This window comes from Amblyomma americanum, chromosome 3 (genome assembly GCF_052857255.1).
Source record: "Amblyomma americanum isolate KBUSLIRL-KWMA chromosome 3, ASM5285725v1, whole genome shotgun sequence".
Classification (NCBI taxonomy): Eukaryota; Metazoa; Arthropoda; class Arachnida; order Ixodida; family Ixodidae; genus Amblyomma; species Amblyomma americanum.
Window position 1 is genome coordinate 80,576,451 of NC_135499.1, and position 25,736 is coordinate 80,602,186.

The window sequence follows — 25,736 nt, forward strand, 5'->3', positions numbered from 1 at the left end:
ACCTACCTTTGTCGGCCTCAGAGATTCGCGAAACCAAGAAGGATAGAAAATTCCTCCAAGGTGGCGTCTCTTGACCTATGGCGTCACAACGCTTGTACTTGCGAGATTGGCATGTGGTGGCGATACATGTATCTTGGTTCTCGCTTTTTTCTACCTTACACGAGCTTTGTTTTCAGTAAGAGCGGCGCTTTTGATCAGGAGCTGGTATTCTATCGATACAAGCCAACTTCAATTTCCCCTCAGTGTCCCTTTAACTGCTCGATGTGAGCGAAGATAAATCTTTAAAAGAATGATTTTGCCACGCGTAGAAAGAATGGACCATTACCTTTAATATTTCCATAACAGTATATTAAAATACTCCAAGATTCAAACTTTTTGTCCGAGAATATTGAACATGATGATGTTCAATGGAGCAAAGCTTCCACCTGGATCAAAAGTTTCCTCGGTACGCTACTTCTCTCTCAATCAAAATCTCTTGCCCATTCCTTTGCATTGAAAGCCCTGCTAGTGCTGGCTGCAAATCTGATGAAACATCACAACACGAAATTTGTGCTAACCTGCATTGAGCACCGAGAGCTAGTCGCCATGCTTTATGCCAGGAATTATCTGCTGCTGTTGGAGATGAGTTTGTCTGTGGCCGGAGTGATCCGCGGTTCTGAAAGGAGGCCAAGCAGTTTTTGGTCTCTTCAGGGCATCGCGCCCACGAGATAGGCCATGACTTTATCGCGCGCAAATTTCTTACTTGGCTAATTCACTCTCTTCATTTTCCAACTCATCTCTACCCGTCGGTGCGGTTCATCGGCTAGCGCTATAAGCTGCTCAGCACGATGACGCAGGCTTAAATACGGGCTCCATTTCGATGTTACTGAAATGCATAAGACACCCATGCTCGGTTTACAAAAAACTTATGTAGTCGAAAATAACTTGAAGCCCTCCATTACGGCGCCTCCTTTTTCCTTCCTTCTTTCACTGCCTCCATCATGCCTTCTATCAAGGTACGGTTCAAGTGCCTATCGGGGATTAAAACATTACTTGGTTTGGTTTTATAGGGGTTTTATGGCGGAAAATCTTCAAGCGCCGACCAATCGTTAAAAAGACGACGTTTCGGCCCCGGCTACGGGGGCCTTGTTCACAAAAGGGGTTTTAACGTCCCCACGTAACTCAGGCTATGAGAGACGCCGTAGTGAAGGGCTCCGGAAAGTTCGACCACCTGAGGTTCTTTAACGTGCACTGACATCGCACAGTACACGGGCCTCTAGAATTTCGCCTCCATCGAAATTCGATCACCGCGGCCGGGATCGAACCCGCGTCTTTTGGGCCGGCAGCCGAGCGCCATAACCACTCAGCCAGCGCGGCGGCCCAAAATAGTACTGCGATTCAAATTTCCTAACTTTCAATGATTGCTATTAACGCAGTTCTTTTTCGCTTGTTCGCATCATGTGTTCCAGTTTCTTTCTCCCGAAGCGGTGTAGCAGACCAATGCTTTCTTTGGGTTAACCTCCTGGCATTCTCTTTACACCCTCTCTCTTGTGTCGAAGAGTGACAGGAGAGAGCTCAAACGGATCTTTGTTGCCTCTACGGTGAAAACTGGTTGGAAGGGCAAAAATAAAAATTAGAGACAAGACAGACAACTGCTTCGAGAAAAGTCTTGAAGAACTATGGAAGAATTGAACAGCGCCGTTGCTTCTTTGCTGGGTCGTGTCGTCGTAGTCTTCTGCCCAGCGCATGGCGTCGTCATTCTTGAGGCGTATTCGTCGTTTCGCCAGAGAGCTACTTTACCTCAAAATTTTTCAGCCGCTCCGTAACTGCGGCTCGGCGCAAGGCGTAAGTTATACGTCGATGTCGACCTGTACGGTTTCACATCTAATCCTCTCAGCGTATGAAGTCTGCTTTCTCGGTGTTTCTGTCCGGGGCGTGATCGGGGCACGCCAGAACAGAAACCACGAACTCTCCACCGCATACGGGCGTGTTCCAAGGAAGTGTCCGGGGTCAACACAGTGACAGCAGTGGAAGTGGTTCTGTGTGGTCCTTCAGGTGTCACATTATGGCAGCTTGTGTGTCGGTTATAAGTGGGGTGTTCCTGATATTGATGCTTTTCGGGTGTTAAATAACGGTCTAATCGACGGCTGACCATATGCCTCGAGTAAGGCGACGCTGCGGCGTGAGTCACAGTCTGGGGCTCTACGGTATGGTTGTAGCTTGAGGGGCGACGAAACTCTGCTGGGCTTCACGAACTTTTACACCAAAGTTGTGTCAATTGCATACTTGTCACCTCCACTAGACGTCATACGCGGAACGGAAATCCGGAAGGCAGAAGGACGAGAGAAGGCTTCCAAAAGAGACGATTTCAGGGGATAAATTTTGGTCGCGAACAGAGCACAACTGAGCGGCTGTGGTAACCGCAAGTACAGCCAACGTGAGACGAGACCAGCATAGCTGCCGCTCTTAGTGGCGCTGTTAGACATCGATTCAAATATCTTTCGAGATCAAGGCGCTCAAAACACCGAAAAAATCTCCAACATCGTATAACGTGCCACGTGTAATCACAACAGTTCCGAAGCACTCTGGTCGCGTCTCGGGGAACAAACTAGTTATAGACGACGGAAGCCAATAGTCACCGATGCCAAGGAGCATAGGGGATGTTTTCTTCTTTGATTTGTGAATGTCATCAGTGGGATATTAATAGGGTAATTATTTAAATATGATTGATGACAAAAAACAACCACAGGCCGCTGGTGGAATCCGAACTTAATACCTCCGAATTTCTCGAGCGGTTATCTACCATCTCATCCACTGCGACTGCTGCCAAATAGGCTGAATTTTGCGTCCGGTGCTCTGCCAACTGAGCTGCGGCGACGGCTGTCTGATTGGCTGCATAAACAGAAGCTTAGGCGGCCGTCGCCTTAGCTGAGTGGGTAGAGCACCGGGCGCGAGATTCGGAGGTAGTGGGTTGGGATCCCACCCGCGCCATACGGTTGTTTTTCTTCCGCTTTCCAATCAATTATCTTTAAATAATTACGCTACGAATCTCCCATTGATGTACACCCCAAATTTAAGGAATAAACACATCCCCTATGCTCCTTGGCTTCTGTGATAGTTGGCTTCCACCATGTATGTCATAACGAGCTCCACTTTTCCCTTCCCTTGTTTTCTCAAACTGATTGCAAGCGTAGTGTATTGTTTGACCGCGAACCGTCCACTAACAAATCATGCCTGATGTGGTTCTCAGGTCACTGGCCATGGTCATAAACAAATGACATCTCGGGAGATCTAGGGCTTCCTTGCTCGCACTGAAGCGACTGAACGTAACGATTCGGGTTTTGTAGCACCTGGCGTTTTTAGTCATTTTGCATAAACGGATGCAAGGTGCCACCGTTCCTGTTTGGAGTGTTAGGCGTCGTCGGGATGGGAAGTGACTGGATGGTTAGGGAGGATGAAACATTTTTTTTTTTCGTTGAGAGTACCTTGCCTTCGTCTTAGGTATTCTCCTGGCTACTTTCATTTGCATGCTCGGCGATTGCATTCGTGTTACTTTCTCATTTCACACGTCATTGTGGTGTTCTTAAAGCGCATCGTGAAGTCTTTGGTTTCGCTTATGTACTACCACGAGCAGAGGATTACGGGACGCCAGTGTGCGGGAAAATAATTATTTAGGGGCTGTCATGTAATGAAGTCACCTGATATGAGTCAAGATGGGAGGGAACGCGCATTTTCTCCCCACAGGTGATCATACCGCTTGTCTGTGTCCCAATTTAGAGCTGCAATAAACTTTTTTGAGAACACGCATCCCGTAATACATTGATCACGATAGTACAATGATAAAAAATCCGCGCAAAGCAACTGCATCGTGTTCCGGCGGCGATAACGGAACTGAATAAAATAAAAAGACAGCGTCGCACCCATCTGCGCAGTTTTTGTAGACAGAGAAGTGCGTCTGGCATTTATAGGAACGGGATTCCAGGCGCGTGATCTTTGTAGCAGATTGTTTTTCCTAATTACTTTGCAAGGTGTCTTTTTCGAGACTTCGGTTTCATCACTTCGCACGTTCTCCTGCGCAATCATTAAACAGAAACTTATAGTGTAGTTGACTTTTGTCTCCAGCTTGCCCCATAATCATTGCTGCATGAGTCATATCGACAATGATTTCCCAGACAGCAACCACTGATTTCGTTTTGAGACGCAATTAATGCTGTCTGTGAAATCATTGTCGATATGACTCATGCAGCATTTCCCGATAGAAGACAGCGCATAATTATCACTCGCTTTGAAGCCAGTGTTTGGACGCGAAGAAACCTCCGTCTTCTGGCGGAAGTTTCAACATAATGACCTGGCGCTGTGTGGGCAATCCCGCTCTAGTTCCTGCTTGAAAACAGCTGCACGACTTTCTACATGTGCAGCAGGCCGAAGCAATGCCTCACGGTTAGTGCTCGAATGAAAAAAAAAAGAGTTGATGTTCACGTGGAGTTTGGTGTGATCATGGCGTATACTTTGTCTTGTAAAGCTCTTTTGCAGGCAGACAAAAGGGAATCCGTTTATCAGCAAAATGAAACCCCTTAGTCAATTTTGTGATTCATGCTGAACCCGTCGCAATTTGATTTTTTTTATTTGCAGTGGCTGAACCCTAAACTTAGTTAACAGAGGGTTAGGTCTGTGGTTATCATTGGTTTTGGCGTTACTCGCAATTGCCTAATGAACGCTACAATTTCGGGTCGCTGTCACAATGAATCCCCACTTGACCTTAGCTTTCCAGCGGTATATGACTCGATTCTATAGCGTCAAGTTTGGATTTAATTGCGGTTGACTCATTAACGATAAGGCGGGTTGCTAGCTAGCACAGTGAATTTAGACTTGACCTAAGCTTTCCAACGGCATATGACTATATGCTATAGCACTAAGTTTTAATTTATATGTAATTGCAATCAGCAATTCATTCGGACCCGTAATTAGTCGGCATCACTGCATAATTAACAAATGGTTCAAGCTCATAATCCAAACTAAAGGTTGATAATGTGACATGTACTATGTTCAGAAACATAGCTAGACCGTAGCGAAATCGACTTAGTCCTGTTTTGACATTGGCTGATCTTGAAGGTCAAAGTACCGGCATCAGGCATTTATCGAAGTTGTAGACCGGTGAGTAGAAATAACTATCTGAAACATATGCGCATACTTTAGGTTGGTGGGATGTGAACACGATTTGTATTGATTTTCTCAGCAAAAGTGCGGTAAAGTTTTACCGAAATTAGTTTCAATATATATCTTTGCAGAGGTAATTGAAAGTGGCGAAAATGCCCATTGTGGCGAAATCGCGAGGAACCAAGAATTAGCACTTCATCCGCGAAAATGTAACGGTTCAAGCACTTGGTTCGGACTCGGGTGATCTTCTCGGACTCGAGTGATCCGAGAAGTGTAAACATTTTTTTCTCCAACTAATTTTTTCATCTTTCTTCTCTACATACCATTTATCTCACAATGAGATAAAAGGAGCTGAACGTTTGCTGGCAGAGCTATATTCAATCCCGGTTTCCATTTCTCATCGTCCTCCCAGTTGTACTAAACATTTTTTTTTTTTTCAGAAAGCACCGACAAGCGCGCCGCGGTGGCTCAGTGGTTATGGCGCTCGGCTGCTGACCCGAAAGACGCGGGTTCGATCCCGGCCGCGGAGGCTGACTTTCGATGGACGCGAAATTCCATAGGCCTGTGCGCTGTGCGATGTCAGTGCATGTTAAAGAACCCCAGGTGGTCGAAATTTCCGGAGCCCTTCACTACGGCGTCTCTCATAGCCTGAATCGCTTTGGGACGTAGAACGCCCGTAAACCAAACCAAATCAAACCAGAAAGCACCGACTACTGGGACTACACCGATATCACAATCTGTATGCAAGTTCGATGCAGGTAAAATTATATGACGTCTGCACGGTTTGCATGACAATTTGCGATAGTGGGCGTTTTAGAGCTATTCGGCACATCAATCTGTGCTCAAGCGCTCTTATTTGAATCTATGTACCTTTTATTTATTATTGACAAAATTACGTGCTGCTGATTTTCTTATGCTTCGCGAATCTTGGCCTATCTCATTGGAGGGGCGTGATTCCTATGCCTGGAGAACAACAGGACGGCTGTTCATTTGTGGGGCATAAAACTTTTCCAGGTAATTGACATGCAGTCCGGTAGAGTACTGGGGCCCATGAAGGAGGGCGAGGTATTGCTGCATTCTCCTGCAGTCATGAAAGGCTACTACAACATGCCTGCTGAAACTGAACTTGCATTGGACGCTCAAGGCTGGTTCCATACAGGTAAGCATAGTCGAAACAAAAGATTTTAGCGCCACGTCTCCGCTACTCACGCCTGTTGGCTGTAGTGTATTTTAACGATTGCCCCTAAATTTTGGCATTGCGTAACTGAACGAATACCTGCCGTTTTTACACCAATGAAGAACAATGCATCGCCAAATAATAGCGACTTTAACGGCGTCTGTAACGTCATTTGGGTGCCTTCTGCATAATGGATAGGCAGCGCGGCCACCCCGTCAACCTGGCAGCTGGCAGTTAATGGTTGATCGCGAGAGGTTGGTCACCAAATGAGCGCTGCTGCCTATGTATTCCCCCCAGACTGGCTCACGACAGGTTCCATCACGCGACATCACGCGATTGTCACGTGACTCTTCTACCGCCTCCTACCGGCGAATCTAAAGCTAAAAGGTCAAGTGGCGTGACACTATGGTGGAATACGTATGGTAAGACTTATAGCCACACTTGACCTCTGGCTCACTTGGAGGACAACCAGAAACGCACGGCGAAATCGACTTTAGCTAGCCCCAGTGAGGTTTTCGGTTTAAAACAGAAGCGCGGAGGTTTGGAAGCAACGTGACATATGTTACGAAAACGCATATTTTTGTGAATCTGCAGAGTTCTTGCAATAAATATTTACTTAGGAGCTTTTAGGAGCCAATTCTTGGCTTCCGTGTCTGCCTAGACGTGTCTGCCGTGTCTGCCTAGGCGTCTGCCTAGACGTCGGCGTAGCCGGCTATCTAAGTAGCAGAATGAAACGCCACCTGGAAGGTGGCTGCCAAACAAAGATCCCGGAGGATGGCTAGCAGCGTACCACGCTAACTGCCAGGCGTCAAGAACTGCGCTCACATTTCACATTAGCGGGTATCGTAATCTTCTGTAATTTTTAAAATACAAGTGCACTACATTTTGATAAAATAGTCAACTCAAAATATGCCTAAATACAATTCAATCCAAATCACTGGAGGCTGGAAAGATACAGATCTCATTAGGTGCTCAGGCTATACAGACTGTGTTGTGGTTTGTATACATGGTATATAAGTATAGACCAGAAATAGTTTGAAGAACAACGACCCTTTCGCTTTATAAATCACATATGTCCCTAGGAGCTTCTAGGTGTTACGCACGTTCGTGCTGAAAACGTGTGCAATGCGTAGGCGACGTCGGCATGTACGACGAGAACGGGCGGCTCTACATGGTCGACCGGATCAAGTGCCTCCTGGTTTGCTTCAGCTGGAAAGTGAGCTCCTGCCAGCTTGAGGACTGCCTCCTGAAACACCCAGACGTTGCCGAGGCGGCTGTATTTGGCGTGGCGAACGAAGAAGCGGGTGATCTGCCCGCTGCTGTTGTCGTGCTCCGTCCAGGCCACGAAAATCGTGGCGAGGAGTTGGCCGAAGAACTCATGGCGCACGTAGCTGGTGAGTTGTTGTCTCGGCGCGCCGTCGAATGCAGACATCCGGATGTCAGTGAATTTCCCGAAGTAAAGAGCAACCGAGAAAAAATAAACAGGAGGTGGAAAGTAGGGAAGTTAACCTGAAGGGTGTTCAGGTTTGCAGCGAAGCCGTAGAGAGAGAGAGCATCCGCCCCGCGTGGAGGAGTACGCCTTGTGAATCCTGCTGCCGCGCAATTGTCTAGCGATTAAAAAAAGAACAGTGTGCCGATGGAATTGACAACGAGGCCTAAGATACGACCGGATCCCGGTGACTAGAGGCGACAATCGCGCTCTCCCACCAGAGCAGGATTTAGCCATCCTTGTATAGTTACTGGCCACCACATCGTATATCAGTATGCCACCCAGAAAAAAAAAGTCAGAACCATGCCAAACATACGACGAATTATTTGGTTGTTTTGTAGTAAGGACGGACATTTTGCTGTTTTCTTGCATGTAGTAAAGGATGTAGTTTTTTCTTTACTACTTTTCTCTGCTACGTGGTGCTTTTCTGCAGTAACTAAAAAAAATCTTTTTACTCGCAACATTTTTGTTGTTAGTGTGAGTTCCCTGTCAAAAAAATAAAGAAAACTGTTGTGGCCACCGAAAATGTTCTGTGGTTTTCCACCGGGCAATCCCTTTCGAACCTAAGTATTAGATGTGGCTAAACCTTTGACAAAGCGGAGTGTGCTAGGAGTCTCTGGCTCCAGACAGGCCGCCATTGAAAATTGAACCTGCTGTTGTTGCCCATGTCGAGTAGAAGGTTCGGACCAGGAACGAGGCTGCCAGAAACTTAATTGCGAGAGGCATTGGGTGCTGAAGAAAATTAAGCTTATTTTACATAGTTACAGCAGTTCTACAAACCAGACGACAGCCGGCGATCCGGCCGGTTAAAGCATGCGGTCCACTGTCCCATCTTCTCTAGCGGAGGAATGTAGCTACTTCACTAGCCTCCGATAAGGTGGTCACTCGTGAAGTTTTGAGGAGCCGCCCACAGCAGGAGATGTGGCCGGTGCCCTCTTGCACCCCTTGCACGCGTCCCTTACGCAACACTGTCACGGATCTCCCCGGAGAACACTCGGACCGAAAGAATGGACTAGTAGACAGGTGTACCCACACAGACGCACATTTAATATACCCTACGTGACACAAACACTAGCACACAAACCTCACTAACATAAATTAACACAAAACACAAAGACAATCCAAACACACGACCCGGGAACACTACTACAAGCGTCTACTGCTAGAGTTCTACAGTTAGCATGTGCCATTAAAGGCTTTCGCATTAATACGATGTTCTTCCCGCCTCCGCTGCCAGGCGTCGGCACCACGCCCTCGAGTGGAAGACGACATTATGAGCTCACGGATTCCGGGTGCTCTGGCGCGCATTTCTCGTTAGACAATCTCAACAGCTCTTCACAGAGAAGACACCACGAAGTCCTTGTAAACCAGCGCAACGGCTCGAAGCCAAACAGAAAGGGACGAAACACAGCGCATGTTGTACCACGAAGTCGTCGCAGCTGATCGTTGCACCTCGATCAATGGTAGTATCCGAGACCATCTTGTCTACATGTCAGCCAGAATGGCTTCTGCAGCTTCCAATGATCATCGAAAGGGAGCGTGAGTGATCAGATCTGCACCAAACCCATACCTATAGCTTGGCAGCACGCGCCCAGCCTAAAAGAAATACCAGTTGTTAGGATATAAGATGCTAAAAGGTTACAAAAGTAGCACACTACGCCACCCTGGCTTCCAAAGCGCATGTGTGGGTATCTAGCATGCCCAATGTACTTGAGCCGAGTTTATGTAAATAGAATCCTCCCATAAGGATCCTGTTCTGCAGAAAATCCGGCTTCGTTGTCATCTTGATAGTCGTCGATGTTGTGAGCGAAAAATGGGTCGCGGTAGGATGGAGACATACTCCTAGGTGGCAGATGGTCCACCCAAGTCGCGTGACCTTTTGATATCATCGCAAGCTGCCGACAGGATTCTGAGGAAACTGCCAATCATCGCAGGTGGCAGTTCAAATAATGATTGGTCGCGAAAGGTTTCTCGGGAACAGCAAGCTGGGTCTCACAGGCACCACCGATAGCGCCCCCTGCCATTGCAGGCAGTGGCGCATCGCTTAACTACTGCAGAACTGCGCAAAGGGCTGTATGAGGACTACCGGCAATACGTGATCTATGCCGAATATATGGGCATTAACCCATTAAAACAACTGTGCCATATGCTCACAGCGGAGCTTAACTGCGCCGTCCAGTTTTTCTTATGCCCGGTATGCCTGTTCTCAGGCTGCCAGCTTTCGGTTTACGAATAATACATCGTGCTCTTCTCCTTGCATAGAGAGAGATAGGGGGGGGGGGGGGGGGAGGGAGAGAAAAAACGTTTAATGCACAAAATGGTTGGGTGGGTCCTCATTCCAGGAGCCCACTGGCTTTTTCCGCCGCTCTTGCCTGGCTCACCAGCAAAATCTGGTCTTCCGGATGTGAGCTGAACAGCGCCGCCTCCCAGTCATCAGCTGTTGGGTTATTGATTATTGGTATAGATGCATTTTTCTGGCATGCCCATACCATTTGCCATAAGTTGGACACTTTACTGCAGAAGGCGCAATATGGATTGTATAAATTTGGAAGCATATAGCTCAATTTGACGAGGTTTATGTAAGTATTAATTGTTTTTCCTTAGGATGACCCCTTGCTCTCTGTTTAGAATTTTATGCGGATGGTCGTATACTTTCTTCATAAATCTCAAATGTTAGACTAATCCCCTATAGCTTAGAGGCGGCTCTCAATTGTTATGCTCCTGCGAATGTTGGGGGGCCAGGGGTAATTGCTCACGGGCAGCGGTGAGAGCGCCTTCCTTTCCGGCATCCTAAAAGAGAGCTAGAGTGCATATGACTATGAATTTAAAGTCAATATCCTCTTTAGTTCTGAGTATTCTGTTTACGTGTTTACCAATCCTTCCTCTGGTATAGCTACGTTATGCAGTCTGGGAGTCTGTAATTACACGCGACACCTTCTGGAAAACCATCGCTAAAGCAATCGCCGCATTCTCCGCCTAGGCGATTCCCTTGCGCCGAATTGATGCCCCATTAACTAATTTCTCTTGCGCGTCCATGCGCGCAGTGGTTGATATCCCGTTTACCAGTCTGGCGCGTCCACGTAAATAGTCTCCTCCATCCCTCCTCATGTTCTCCTCATGGCTTCGCCTTAGTCCTTCTTCTTTTCTTCGCAATTCGGGGTGCATATTTGTGGGAATTCGCTGCACATCCTGCTTCTAAGTTAGTCTTCCAAGTCCTCTCTGTCCTTCGTAGACCAAACGCATGGGAGCCTTAATCTATCCAGTGCATTCCTTCCTGTCCGGCTTCCTGATAGCCGTATCCTCTGCAATATCGAATGGCCTTCAAAAATTTTGTCTGCAGCCTTGTGAATGCCCATCACTAGCAGTTTTTCTTTTCCTGCGTTGACCGGGTTACCAAGTGTTTTTATATACTTTGCGTATTATGACGTCCAACTTGCTCTCACTTTTATTACATTTCAGGTAAGGTGCTGTGCAAGCGATCTGCCCTCTATAAAAGACTATTAACATTATGGCTTCCATTCGTTAATGCCCATGCTTGTGGTTTGATACCTTTCTAATCATTCTCTCCACTTGCTCAGTTGCTGCCTGCAATCGTGTTGTTGCCATTGCGTTGTTGCCATTGCGTTCTTGCTCTTATTGTCTATTCAGTGACCTGTGGTACCTTTTGAATTTGACACCCCCCAGCAGAGAATATAACAGGGTCGCAGTCTCCTTTCTTCCTAAATATCAGTAACTCCGATTTGTTGGGTGTGCATTGGAGTCCACAACTCTTAGCGTATTATTGCGCGATATCCACCGCATATTGTAATCTTTTCTGGATGCTCCCAGTTGATCCTCCAGAGGTCCAAACCGTAAGATCGTCAGCATACAGCGGGCATATGAAACCACGTATGCTTTACAGCCAACTCGGTAGTCCTAATAAGGAAATGTTGAAAAACAAAGGGGACTGGACTGCTCCCTGCGGTGTGCCCCTACTTCCCAGTCTCAAGTGCCCTGGATATAATTATACGGCCTTACATCAAAATTGCAGTCCTGTAAATTTTTTGAGTATGATATGTTTGACATCAAAGGCGCCTTCGAGGCCTATGGCTAGAATTGCCCTGCTCTGACAGCCTCTAGGATTGTAGATGCTTTCCTCTTTTATTATGTCTTAGTAACAGAGCACTGATCTCAAGCCACTGCCACGTCGACTACCTCCGCGGTAGACTCGGCCGGTCGTTTTTAAAGCTATATCGGTTTTTATAATTTCGAGAATGCGATTAACTTTGGCGCTGTGGCTCGACAAAATTTGGCTTTTCGACTTGTTACGTGCACTGGAGAGGTTGCCTTGCCTGCATGCTTTCGAAAGTGCATTCATTTTCGCACGATTCAGAGAAATTTTGTCGAGCCACAGCGGCGAGAGTAATAGCGTTTTCGAAATTCTAAAAACTGATAGAGCTGTTACTAACGGCTGGCTACAGATCTCTCATTGAATCTGGGCGCCTAACTCTTATAGTTAAAAATTTAATTCTTAAAAATAGTTAACCAGCTTACTACTTAAGCCGACTCACCGGTTTTCTGGTGTCCGCGAACTCTGGTGATACTATATATGCCGCAAACTCCTTTTTTTTCATCCCAGAAAGGCATTTTTGAATAAATTGGAATGTGTTCGCTGAAACACCCGCTATATTGGTGGTTTCACGCTAAACCACCACATTTACAGGCATCAGACACGCCACTTGAGCAGTAGGATGTACAGCTGACCAGCGCCACTTCAGAGAGCCAACGAGGGTTCTTACAACTGGTGCGCTTGTCGGCCAAGGCCGTTGTGGTCTTGGAGTGCGCGCACTCAAACCACCAGCACAGTCAACGCCTTCTTTTGGTCATCAAACCTTTTCCGTCCTCCTTCCATGCCCCTATCGCTGTAATTGCAGTGAAGGGCGAAAGGGCGGTCACAGTCTGGAGCTCTCAACACTTATTAACGACCTCCTTAGAGCGGCAAAGGAGCTTTCTTTAGACTTATCCCAAACACACGAACTGCTCTGTCTTTCTTAAATTATCCGCCGCAGGACTAGAAATCTCTGAGAAGTTCGCAATGAAGCTGTGGTAGTAGGCATTTACTGAAAAGAGCGCCTGTATGTCTGTTTTCTTAATAACCGGAGGCACTCCTGAATTGCATATAACTTTGCTATGAGCGGACATCGGGACCTACCCCCTATGACGAGTCCCAGGTATTCCACCTCCGCTTTACCAAGCCGGCAGTCTTCTGTCATTGCATTTAGGCGTTCTTCATGCAAGCACGTCAGAAGTTCGAGAAATTCGAGTTACTAAATTTTCCAGCTTTTGAACAAAAGCGGCTATGTCCGTGAGAAACTAAAGAGCAAAATCCTGCTTCGTTTAAGGATGCGATCAGTGAGGCGTAGGGAAAAAAAGGAGCCTTTTTAACGCCCTGGATATTCGCGAGCGGCCGAAAGGTCACCATTGGCGCGATCTCTCGATGTCCTTGAAGCAAGCCAGGCAATTATATTCCTGGAGAAGAATAGCCTTAGGCTTCTTTCTGCCACTTTGCCGTGATCAGCCACGGCCGTGGCATACGTTTAGGATGCCTGCCCACTACTTCCGTGCAACTACCAGTAGGTAAAAGTGGCTGGTGGCTGTTCAGTTAATGCTTAGCTGAGAGAGGTCACTTGGGAAGAGCAACCTCGGTCTCCAATCCCCCACTGGTGCCAGCGCCTGCCATCGTAAGGCAGTCTTTTAACTTCTGCACCCCTGCGCCAGGAGCGGTATGAGGGCTTCGAGGTATCTATGAATGCAAACAACGACCAAAACTTCTGCAGTACACGTGAAAGATATGAGCGCGCAAAAATGACAACACGGACGAGTAAGGGAACAGGACGAGCGCTGCACTTTCAACAGGATTTATTCAAGGAAGAGCGTTTATATAGCCCCTGCCCTTATCCTGTTCCCTTACTCGTCCGTATTGCCATTTTTGCGCTCTCATGTCTTTCACGAATACGCACCAGCAATCCCAGTTGCAAGTACTTCTAACTGCAGTACAAGTCTAAAATTATGCATTATATCAATCAAACAAACATGCACTATATAGTATATCAACCAAAATAACCAAGTTCAAATCAAGCACAGCATAAAAAGTCAACAAAAATCATGCTAAACTATAGGGCTAACCACGCTAGTGCATGAAAATTCGTGATTAGCTCCAAACTGAACCGCCCGTGGCTTTTTGCCGTGCACTCCTCTATCTTGCAAATGAAATATTTGAGGATTCCATTCTACGGTTGCTCAGCTGCAATAGTGCCTCGATTTACGTTTGCCAGAGATAATCCAAGCGTGGCGGTGCTGAAGTTCCGACAGCTTCAGCTGGCTCTTCTTGCGACTTGGTGCTAGGTGCTTCCCTCGCATGCTCCGCTCTGACGGTGTCCTGATGCTGTCCATATCAGATATGCGGTTCGACCCCACCGTGAGCTGTAGGAATAGAACTTCCCCTCTTCGCTTCTCATCTGCGACAGTCTCGCGACCCTTAGCGCGAGTGAGCGTTTGGACGACCCGGTCACCGGCACTAACGCCATTTTCCTGTAGGATCTTCTCCGACCGACTAGAAGAAAAATATGGCAATTGCTCCGGTAGATTTCGAGATAGCACGGAATCGGTGCTGAGTGACAAAGTGACCTTCGACCTCATAAACCGTGCGATCTGCATATACGAGCTGTGTTCTTCTGTCACCTACTTTATCCATGCACATTCCCCTTAAAGTTGTCTGCATGGGTTTACCTGAATGAGGTGGATTGCGTGTGCAGTGGCCGCGGAATCTCTCAAGACGGCTCAAGATTTGCCGTTAACCTGCTTGTCACGTAGATATGGCTTCACAGGCGCAGGTTCTCATCCTAACCATTAGTATCCACAAATGAAAAAAAAAAGAGTTCTTTTGCAACTGCTAATGAAGTGTCAGGGCTTCTTCAGCGGTAACACACCACCAAATTCTGGCTTCAAAGGCATCAGCCTTTTTTTGTCTTCTGCTTTGGAACCGTTTTATATTTCCATTGCGCCGCGGTCCTCCTACCTGTAGGGTGCAGACTTGCAGGTTGTCGAAATGTCCTCTTGGAAATGTTGTTGGCATAGAGCTTAACCAGAGGCGTCTGTTCTCGGATTGCACACACATACAGACCTCTTCAGTCCTCTCAGCGGCATGTTCTACATTTTTTTCACCTGCCCGGTCGTGCACGAACACAGTCACATAATTGTTAAAGGCATATCATTTCAAGTGTCTTGCCATGACTCCCAAATGCCTCGTGTAAGTTTAACCATTCCGAGAGGTCAAATATGTGGTTATAAGCAAATCTTGGAGTTAATGACTAGGGAACTCTGTTGTCTGCTTAAATCGGCGGCGGACAGGTGGTATTTCTTCAAAAACGCTGCTTTTACCTTTGTGTAATGTTCATTCTATTTCTTTTTATGTACTGTGTCTCTTCCTCCTTCCAGTCTTTCTTTGTTGCTTTACGCAACTTCTTCCGTTCTACGGGACCTCCAATCCCCTCCGTTTTCCTTCTCTACTCTAGTCATCTCTACTCTGACTACTCTATGCTTAGATCTACTGTTATCGCCTTGCATCCTCCCCAGGCCCTTCGAATGCGAAGCAATGTAACCCATGTAAGGCAGCAAAACATTCGGCCCATTTCCTTTCCAGTGCAATCACTTTCTAACGCGGCAGCGTTAAGAAGCTCGTGTCGCAGAAAAGCCGGCGTCATCGGCGGCGTTGGCCGTGGGCGAAAAATGGCGCATCTCGGTGGGCACGTAAACCGCGCTGTAAGGGAAGGGATTTTCCTTCTCTTAAGGCGCGGTACGGGTGTCCAGCGAGAATTGTGAGACAGGCGTCATTTTCTTTCCTTAAAACCAATTTTCATTTCATTTTCCTTCCTTTACGGCCCGGTTCGGGTGTCCACCGTGATATGTGAGACAGGCGTACTTTGCTTAAATAGTCCAACGGGCCACGCATCGCGCCGAACGGTCGGTGGCGTTCCGTGCACTCCTTGGGAACGCTGCAACACGCTGTCGCGTCTCACTCTTAAAGACGAAGCTTAAGCATCCTCCAAATTTTCTTTTTCTCTTAAAGCTCTCTTCAGCGAGGCCTGCGCAGAAACTCTTGTTTTCACGTTGTTTTTCACGCGTATGGGCTCTGTGTAATTAACGTGTCCTACGCGGAAGCACAACCCCCCCCCCCCCCCCCATGCGGGATTGTGGTGTTGGGGAAAAGCGATGGCTGCGTTGGAGGAGTGCTCACTGGGCATTTTAAAGTGGGGCGGTTCTCGTTTTCAGCAAGAAAATTTTGAGAATATACCAGCGGAACGACGGCACTATTAGGCATATTTGCTGCGCCAAAGTGACCACAAGTGCCAGTTGGTTTGAAACGAGTGCATTGGCGGCTTCGAAAAAGTAACGGATGGGGCTACAGTGTGCATTCGCGTAGTTTGCATAGTCTATTCTTCTCTGTCGACCACCAGCACAGCGCATACTGAGTCTTAGATGAAAACAGCCCCATTTGGTGGGTCCTTGCGTGGGAATGCGTTCTCTGTTTTGCATGGTATGCGCTTTATTGAGCTTATGGGGCATCTTTCTCTTGGGGGAATGTATGGTTCGGATAATTACGCCTTGTTCGTGCCACTTTCGGGTGTCAAATATTATTTTTTCGATTAGTTTACGTCGAAGGCTGGTCTTAAATGCATGCTACGAAAACCGAGGAGCGTGTTATTGCTTATAGCTATAGGTTAGCTTTAAACTCTGTTGAAATGTCCAATGTCAGTAAATAATATACAAAAAGGCGCACAGGAAAGAGAGGGAACTGGCGAGGAGCAATGACACCAGGTAACTTCATTGCCGCTGCAAAACCACAATCTGATAAAAAATAACAAAAAAGGCCGCCACCGTCTGGAAGACGTTGAAGTAACGAGCGTTAGCTGTTTGGTTTGCTAGATGAAGAAAGCGAAGAACGCGCCGCTGGTCTCGAGAAACGGAATGCAATACTCTTTGAAACGGGGTGGATTGCCACCATGCTCGGCTACGCGTGCACCCACGCCGCCTAGCGAAACTATCGCCGCTTAGCGCCATCCGTAAGAGCAGTTACGATGCACGTCTACCCATTGCCGAGTTGCACCCCCTCAACATACGTCCCACACGGAATTTGCTTCGTTTGGGGGGTCAAGGTGGGCCTAGAATTCTGCTTGCGGTGCGATATGGTAACGCTTAAATTATAATGGCATGTATACAGTGCTTGCCTATTATTTAATTGCGGTTTTATTTCTACACCACAACCCATGGGGTTTTATTTTCCTACCAAGCTCGGTAGACAACTGTCCCCGGATGGGTGCCCGTTGTTGTCGGAGCATATATAGCGGAATGAATGTATACATGTATAGCGATCATGTAACGGGACAGTTTTCCTACCCAGTTTAGGATATGTTCTGGTGAGGGGGGGAATGGGATGAGAGGGACAACCAATTGCAATTGCCCCCACCTTGAATTCAAGAAACCGAAACTATGCCGCCATTTTGTCTCCTGACGTCAGACTCGCATAGTTCCACCTCTATCCACCATATTGGACCATAACGTCATCATTGGCATGCGGAAGGTGGTTGTTTCTGCAATTGTATTGTAGATGGCGCTACGAGTGTCAATGCGCGTAGCTCTGTTTTCCAGTAGTAGCCACAGATAGCGCATTGATCGATGGTGGTAAGAGACCTCACTAACTCTCGAAACGTAATGAGTAGCTGCTGCCGCAGATCGCGCTGCGACCAAGAGTTCTAGCAAACCCCACGAAATCTCGAAGCGTGATGAGTAAGAGCTAACTCACCGAAAAACAGCGCGCTTACACGGGACACGAGAAAGGAGACACGCACACACACAGCGCTGACTTACAACTGCAGGTTTTATTGCATTGCTCACAATAAATACTAGAAAGGAAAAAACAAAAACAGTGGAAAGCGAGGAAGAATTCCATGTCGTCATAGTTATTCAAGATATTGAATAACTATGACGACATGATGCGACAGAAGGAATTCTTCCTCGCCTTCCACTGTTTTTGTTTTTCCTTTCTAGTATTTATTGTGAGCAATGCAATAAAACCTGCTGTTGTAAGTCAGCGCTGTGTGTGTCCGTGTCTCCTTTCTCGTGCCCCGTGTAAGCGCGCTGTTTTTCGGTGAGATCATGTACAAACTGGCCCGGCAACTGTCCTTAATAAGAGCTAACGCTCTTAAAAGCACGTGGCCGTCATTACTTCAAACTATTATTAATATGCCAAGATGGCTGCCGATAGCTGTGGGCCGATAGGATTTTACTAGCCGTCATAGGGGGGATAGATAAGGTGTATTGCATAACAGAGCGTTAGACTTTCGGCACCATACATTCGAAAAGCGTGTTTTATACTGTGTATTTCCAACCACATGTCACACAAGTAGGGCTGTCGGCAATGCCAGTACAGAATGAGTACAGGTATGTGAAAGTAACTCCGAGCCATAGATGGCAAAGCAAAATTGTTACACGTCCGGTGGGCCGAGAAATTAATGCGACGGGTTTAAAGCTACAGGAACGCCTGTACCTTGGTAGATGCGCGGGTTTTGCCACTGGCATCGAGGGCGACATGAGCTCTGTCATCAGCTGCAGTTTAAAAGAGTGGTCACCTCCGCGGCTTATGTGTAGGCCATTAGGTTGAAGTGCAGATAGCGCCTGTGTAGACCTTGTTACAGCATTTCTACGAGTGCTATTTGACAGTAATATCAAAGAGAGCGCTCTTACACACGCAATACGACGCCAACGCGTCAAGGAAACTGCGACTCCGAACATGTGTTCAATACTCGGCACTTCACTTGAAATAGAGTGACGACTGAATAGGCTTAGAAAAAGGTTTAGGCCTCGTCGCTACTTTTGCCTGGGGCATTCATATAGTCAGTCGGCTGGCCTTTGTATAGAGAGATTAGAACCAAGGGCACTCGGCCACTGCCAGGACAAAAAGTTGACGCGTTACTTCTCTCCTTGAGCTTAGTTCCTGGATTTCAATAATATCTTTTTTTGCTGACACGTTTCTACAGCATGTGTAGCCATCCTGCCGAGGAGCAGAGGAAAGAAACCTATTTTTCATCAGTTTCCGGGAAATTTGTGTCTCTTATTCACGTACTGACGCAAGACCACAAAAATAAGCGCTACTAATTGGCTTCCGCCCTCACAGTTTGTTTATTAACTGTAATGAGAGCTGCGAAAAAATAAAAATGCCCATTGAAGCCAGTAATGCTGTGTTAAACAGCACAACGGCTTATACCAACCCTCGTTTGCACACAGACAGGCCTATGTGCATTCTGAATTAAATATTCTCTAAGTGCCTTCCAACGACAAGAATAGCGCTTTCCATATCAACTTTGATCTGCAAAACGATCGCTCGTCAATGCATATTCATCAGTGCCTACAGTTCAGTTGATGCTATAAATGCCCTTCTGGGTCTCGCTTCCCACGGGATGTCAGAATTTAAGGAGGCACTTTAAACAACTTACGTGCAGTATTGCGAAAGCATATGGATGGATGGATGGATGGATGGATGGATGGATGGATGGATGGATGGATGGATGGATGGATGGATGGATGGATGGATGGATGGATGGATGGATGGATGGATGGATGGATGGATGGACGGACGGACGGACGGACGGACGGACGGACGGACGGACGGACGGACGGACGGACGGACGGACGGACGGACGGACGGACGGACGGGTGGATGGATGGATGGATGGATGGATGGATGGATGGATGGATGGATGGATGGATGGATGGATGGATGGATGGATGGATGGATGGATGGATGGATGGATGGATGGATGGATGGATGGATGGATGGATGGATGGATGAGGCTGAACCTTTTAAATCGGGCGGTGGTTCAAAGCACCCAGCCATGACTTGTGAAATTTTACTCTTGTCCTGATTTTCACCACCAATGAGATAACCTTCTTTTGGTTAATTCTACCCGCTTAAAATCTACTTGTTCTCACTCCCCTTAAACCCCAATGCTTTGAGTAAATCAGACCCGCTGCTTTACACTGCAGGGTGAAGCCCTTTACAGAAAAGTATCAAGTGTTCATTTTTTCAGGAGGACACAGGGGCGCAACAAAAACACACGGACATAGAAGTAGACAGGGACGAGTGCTTACTATCAACAGGCTTTATTTGACGTAGACCGTTAATATACTTTCGCCTACCCAAGCGCCACTGTGCGAATCACAAGCACGTGGGAAACAGAAAACACCAAAAGAAATCGAAAGGTAGGCGATTACAGAAATCTATCTAAGAAAACCGTTTCAGATCGGCGAAGCATTACAGACGAATCACTGATGCAGTTATCTCCTTTCCTCCTGATGTAATAGGCTTCCACCAGTTCCCGTTCAATCTGATCGCGGCTTCTCAACAATACTCTACAGTCCGATAATCGGGGAAAACAGGCGACCTTAGTCTTCTTAGTGCATTCTTGGCAATGGTCCGGGAGATGGGAGCCTGTTTTCTTTAAAGAATTTTTTTGCTCCAGAAGGCGCTGGTTGAGGCAGCGTCCAGTTTGCCCAACGTAAACCTTCCCGCAAGTGAGCGGGAACTCATACACAACTCCTTTTTTGCAGGTTACGTGGGGCTTACGGTGTTTTACGCCACACTCTTGCCGTTTTTCTTTTCTTCTTATGCGTGCGCACAGACCGGACAACTTTCGCGGAGCAGAAAAAACAACTTCTACTCCGTACTTCTTGGCCACCTTCTTGATGTTGTGGGAAGTTCTGTGTACGTATGGTACCACCTCCGGCCTTGAACACTTCGTTGGGTCTTTCGCGTTGCTCTGCTTGCTGCCCTTCAATTTTTTGACCAAGGACTGCGTCACAGCAAGAATGAGGGAATCAGGGAAGCCTGCCTTTTCAGCCTTGAGACCAGTGACAAGAAGCCAGCGTACACAGCGTGGTAACAGGACTTCGTTAGTGCCGATGAAAGACATTGTAAAGCGATAGCCCTTTTGACCGTCTTAGAATAATTAGAATGAAATGGTAGCAAATCTTTCTTTGCGCGCGGACAATACCGCCAGCAAACGTGTGAAGGGTTAAATGTTAAGGTGATATCTAAAAACTGCAGTTGGTTATCACTGCTTGGCTTTTCATGGGTAAAGGTGAGTCCCATGCCTTTCCTACCAAACGTGTCTAAAACATCAGCTACGGCCTCGTCAACACTAAAATCACTTTCCTTCAACAGAACCAGGTAGTCATCTACATATCTGAAGACATGAGCTATACGGTCTGAGTCAAAAGTTTCACTCAAAGAGCGGTCAACTTGCGATAAAAAAATAGTAGAAAGAACCGGGGCTACGCAACAGCCTATGCAAATACCTTGCTTTTGAAGATAGGTACGATCATTAAATTCAAAAAAAGTGGCATTCAGGTAAAGCTCTAGTAATGACATGAAGTTGTCCACGTCCAAAGAAATATTTGCTACCATTTCATTCTAATCATTCTAAGACGGTCAAAAGGGCTATCGCTTTACAATGTCTTTCATCGGCACTAACGAAGTCCTGTTACCACGCTGTGTACGCTGGCTTCTTGTCACAGGTCTCAAGGCTGGAAAAGGCAGGCTTCCCTGATTCCCTCATTCTTGCTGTGACGCAGTCCTTGGTCAAAAAATTGAAGGGCAGCAAGCAGAGCAACGCGAAAGACCCAACGAAGTGTTCAAGGCCGGAGGTGGTACCATACGTACACAGAACTTCCCACAACATTAAGAAGGTGGCCAAGAAGTACGGAGTAGAAGTTGTTTTTTCTGCTCCGCGAAAGTTGTCCGGTCTGTGCGCACGCATAAGAAGAAAAGAAAAACGGCAAGAGTGTGGCGTAAAACACCGTAAGCCCCACGTAACCTGCAAAAAAAAGGAGTTGTGTATCAGTTCCCGCTCACTTGCGGGAAGGTTTACGTTGGGCAAACTGGACGCTGCCTCAACCAGCGCCTTCTGGAGCACAAAAATTCTTTAAAGAAAACAGGCTCCCATCTCCCGGACCATTGCCAAGAATGCACTAAGAAGACTAAGGTCGCCTGTTTTCCCCGATTATCGGACTGTAGAGTATTGTTGAGAAACCGCGATCAGATTGAACGGGAACTGGTGGAAGCCTATTACACAGGAGAAAAGGAGATAACTGCATCAGTGATTCGTCTGTAATGCTTCGCCGATCTGAAACGGTTTTCTTAGATAGATTTCTGTAATCGCCTACCTTTCGATTTCTTTTGGTGTTTTCTGTTTCCCACGTGCTTGTGATTCGCACAATGGCGCTTGGGTAGGCGAAAGTATATTAACGGTCTACGTCAAATAAAGCCTGTTGATAGTAAGCGCTCGTCCCTGTCTACTTCTATGTCCGTGTGTTTATGTTGCGCCCCTGTGTCCTCCTGAAAAGATATGAACCAACACGCCCAAATACAAGTACTTCTGTGTATCAAGTGTTCAGCCGTTTCCTCCTCTCCAGCAACTCACAACGTGTCTATCTCGTGGTACCTGACTCCATATGTCTTAGTCCGCAAAACTCCCGTCCTGGCCTCAAACAACAAAAAGCTTCCCCTACAATTATCATAGATATTATCTTTGGCTATTTCCTGCTTAAAGATCCTATATGTTCCCAATGCAGATTTCTTCAGCATCCCTTTTTTCCACAGAGTTCTTTCTATTTCTTTAACCTTTTTCTTGACCGATAATTGCTGATTTTCCCCCCCACTGCTGTCCAGATATTTGCTTGTGAATTTTCTTGTTCGCTTTCTCAATTTCGTGTCAACATTGCTTACGTACAGTTATCTGAAAAAAATTGTTTTCATTAAGGCGCCATCGACTGGGCTAGCGTCGTACATTGAAAGGGGGGGGGGGGGGGGCTTCAGTGGGTGCCCCTTGATGACTCTATGACACGCCAAGCAAGAGGTTAATTTACTGAAACGTACGTTTATACTCGATTGTTTCCAACATCTATATTTAAAATGCTAATAATTACTCATGTACACTTCTAAGACAGCTCTGCATTCACTAGACGCGCTTTAATTTAGTTCAAACGCCGGACACTTCACTAATTCGACGTTCGTCTTCACCAAATTCAAAACAGTGGAGCCTACAGGGATTCACAGATAATCGCCATGAGCCGACAAACCCAGGCTTCGATGGGTAGGGACCTGTCAATGTTCGCTGCGGCTCAAGTCTGCAACGTTTTTTTTTTTTGCAAAACTTGCCTATGTGCTACAGGTTCTCCACTGTGCGAGGAAGAAAGTGCAGCTGATGCACATAATATTTGCCACCTCGGTATGTCGTTCCCAATGGGAACTCATGCGTCGCGACAACCCTTGTATTTCGCTAGAGTCAGGTCGAATAGGCCTTGTTCACTTATTCGTGCATCCGCTTCTTTCGCGTTTTTTTTGTTCTTCAAATCTTCACACCAGCCTTTGTTAGTAGCTGTGCTTATTAGGAATCTCAGTACTCATTTGCATTTCTTATTCGCACCGGCTGGACACACTCGTGAGGGGCCTTTATGGGGATTCCTTAAGAAAGTTGCGGACACTCTCAATTTCCTCACTGTGCGCTTTTATTTAGGCTAGCTGTATAGCCTCTCCAGAAGGCAGATGACTCGGGCAGTTGCACAGTATTTATTTCCTGGACCATTGTATCGGTAACCTTTTCTGGAGTTCCTTGGCTTCAGTGTTTTAAAACGTGTTAGGTGAATGTCCATTTCTTCGGCTGCCAGAGCATTCTTTAAACTGCACACATCTACGCTGCCTGTGAAGGCATGGCTCAATGCTAAGGAGATGCTTGTGCCACGGACGGTGAATTGCCGCCTGTGCAATAGACTGGAGACAATTGATCATTGTTTTATTCCTTGCCTTGATGTTTTGTTTGTCTGGACGTATTACAACGAACAATTAAGAAGGACAGACATCACACCCTACAGTATCAGTTTTTTGCCTGCGGCGAAAAACTGTGTTGTGTCATGTCATCTATTTATGTTGCTGGGACTATTTAGGCTCTGGAATAGCCGCATGGTAACCGTCACGCCACATCACCACGGTCGCCGAAATCTTTGGTTGGTGAGCAGTGCGCTTTGGTGCGGGGAGTATATGCTGTCCTGGAAGAGCCGCCTAGCTGGCTCCCCTATCGGATACATGTGTGCGCCTCCCAGACTTTTGATTTTTTGGAAAGTGGGGTCGTGCAGCGGTGCGGTGGCCTGGTGTTTTGTGGCGTAAGCATGCTTAGATTTTTCTTTTTGGCACTATTTCCATGAAATAAAGAAAAAAGAGAGCCACCGTGGCCCCCTGGAATCGCCCCCGTCTCGCGCACCGTAGGGCTGGGTTCGATTCCCGCCTAGACCAAAAATTTGTCGTCTTATTTTTCTTCATTGACAGTTCGTGCCTTTATGAATTGGATTGTGGATTATCGTATGGTCTGTTGGATTATGGATTGGCTTTTTGGAGCGCTGTGGATTGAATTGCGGATTGGCTACAAATTGGTGAATGCGTTACCAATCAATTCCACGCGACTCATGATCTCTAAAATGATTTTCCCTTAATATCAGTTGTTACGAAGATACGCAGCACCTGCCATGGAATAGAGCTGTGGTGTAGGAAATCAAAGAATGTTTATAAGAGCGTTTGTCTGGTTTCCAGCTTTGAGATCAGCTGCATATCCTAGACGACGGAAGAAATTTTAGGCAGTCTTCGCATGCCTGCCGGACACTTCCTCGACAAAGCACCACTGCGTTGTCTTCTGGTTTTCTTCGAACGATCTGGATGATTTATTAAGAACGCCAATACTCGAAGAGAAATATAACTTCATGAAATTTATAGTGATCAAGTGAGGTCTTTGGAAATATTTCTTGATGTACTCCACGCGGACAAACCGATAACCATTTATGTTACTCAACTGTGGTGTGGTCGTGCTTACATACAGAGCTTCGCTGCCCAGATAATCGATTTAGGCATACTTAAGGCTACAGCTAGTTGCGCTTGCGAATAGCAGCAGTTAGAGGCTCCTTAAGAAAAGCCAGTGGACAATGTGTTGCGCGCTGACATCAGAGGCCGTGGAGGCCGATTGCAAGTCTAGTGCGCCAGGATGGAGTTTGAGTCGGGAATTTAAGAGCCTGATATACGTTTAGTGCTACTGGAATGCTTGTGCGTATAAAACTTCGAGTATTCATCTGTCGCTCTGCCTTTTTCGCTTCTACTCACAGCTCGGCATTCCTGGTATCGGCATCATTGTGCTGGAGTCTACGTCACGAACGCCATCCCCACAACAGAGACGGGAAAAATACGACGGCGCGACCTGGCTCAGATGCTCCCATCGCTGCAGAGACTCGACCGCACGATTTCAACAGCATGATATCAATCGGGAGAGCAAGCAACATTTCACGGTCAGATATCACAGTGTAGCCAAAAACCCAACGTAAATAAAAGTGGGGGAAGTGACTAAATTGAAAGGCGAGGGCCAGTGGTGGTGGTGGTTATTACATTTGATTGTGCATAAAATGTTTCAGAGAGAAACATACCCTGTATTAAAGGGACCTGGAGCAGTAATCTTGTGATGCTTGTTTGTTTCTTCAAATCATTCGCCACAATTTTCGTGACGCCTATGCATCACAACAGCCAGCTTACATCTGCTGCAGGCCGTTATCTCACCAATATAAAGTTATCTCATCAAATTAAGTATAGAGATTTTACAGAGGCAGTTGTGTAAATTAGATAAGGGACTTCCTCCCAGTAAACGGCGCCGAGGCGCCTTTGAGATAGGGGGTATATGTAGCTAGCGAAAATTGAATCGTGCACCTACCGTGAGTATGTTACCTAGATTGGACGGGTAACGGCCGCCCTCGCGATGTTGCGCCTATGGGTGTGTGTCCGAGGCAGACGTTGTCAATACCCACACC

General features: G+C 46.8%; 1 protein-coding gene across 1 annotated transcript in view; it reads left to right on the plus strand.

Annotated features, from left to right (window-relative positions):
* The window catches only part of LOC144123105 (uncharacterized), a 66,775-nt gene extending 41,401 nt beyond the window's left edge, over positions 1-25,374 (plus strand). The window contains exons 8-10 of the mRNA XM_077656011.1: positions 6,151-6,295; positions 7,447-7,707; positions 25,044-25,374. Coding sequence (XP_077512137.1) covers positions 6,151-6,295; positions 7,447-7,707; positions 25,044-25,192 — 555 coding nt within the window. The 3' untranslated portion in view covers positions 25,193-25,374. The remainder of the gene's footprint in view (positions 1-6,150; positions 6,296-7,446; positions 7,708-25,043) is intronic.
* The last annotated feature ends 362 nt before the right edge of the window (positions 25,375-25,736 follow it).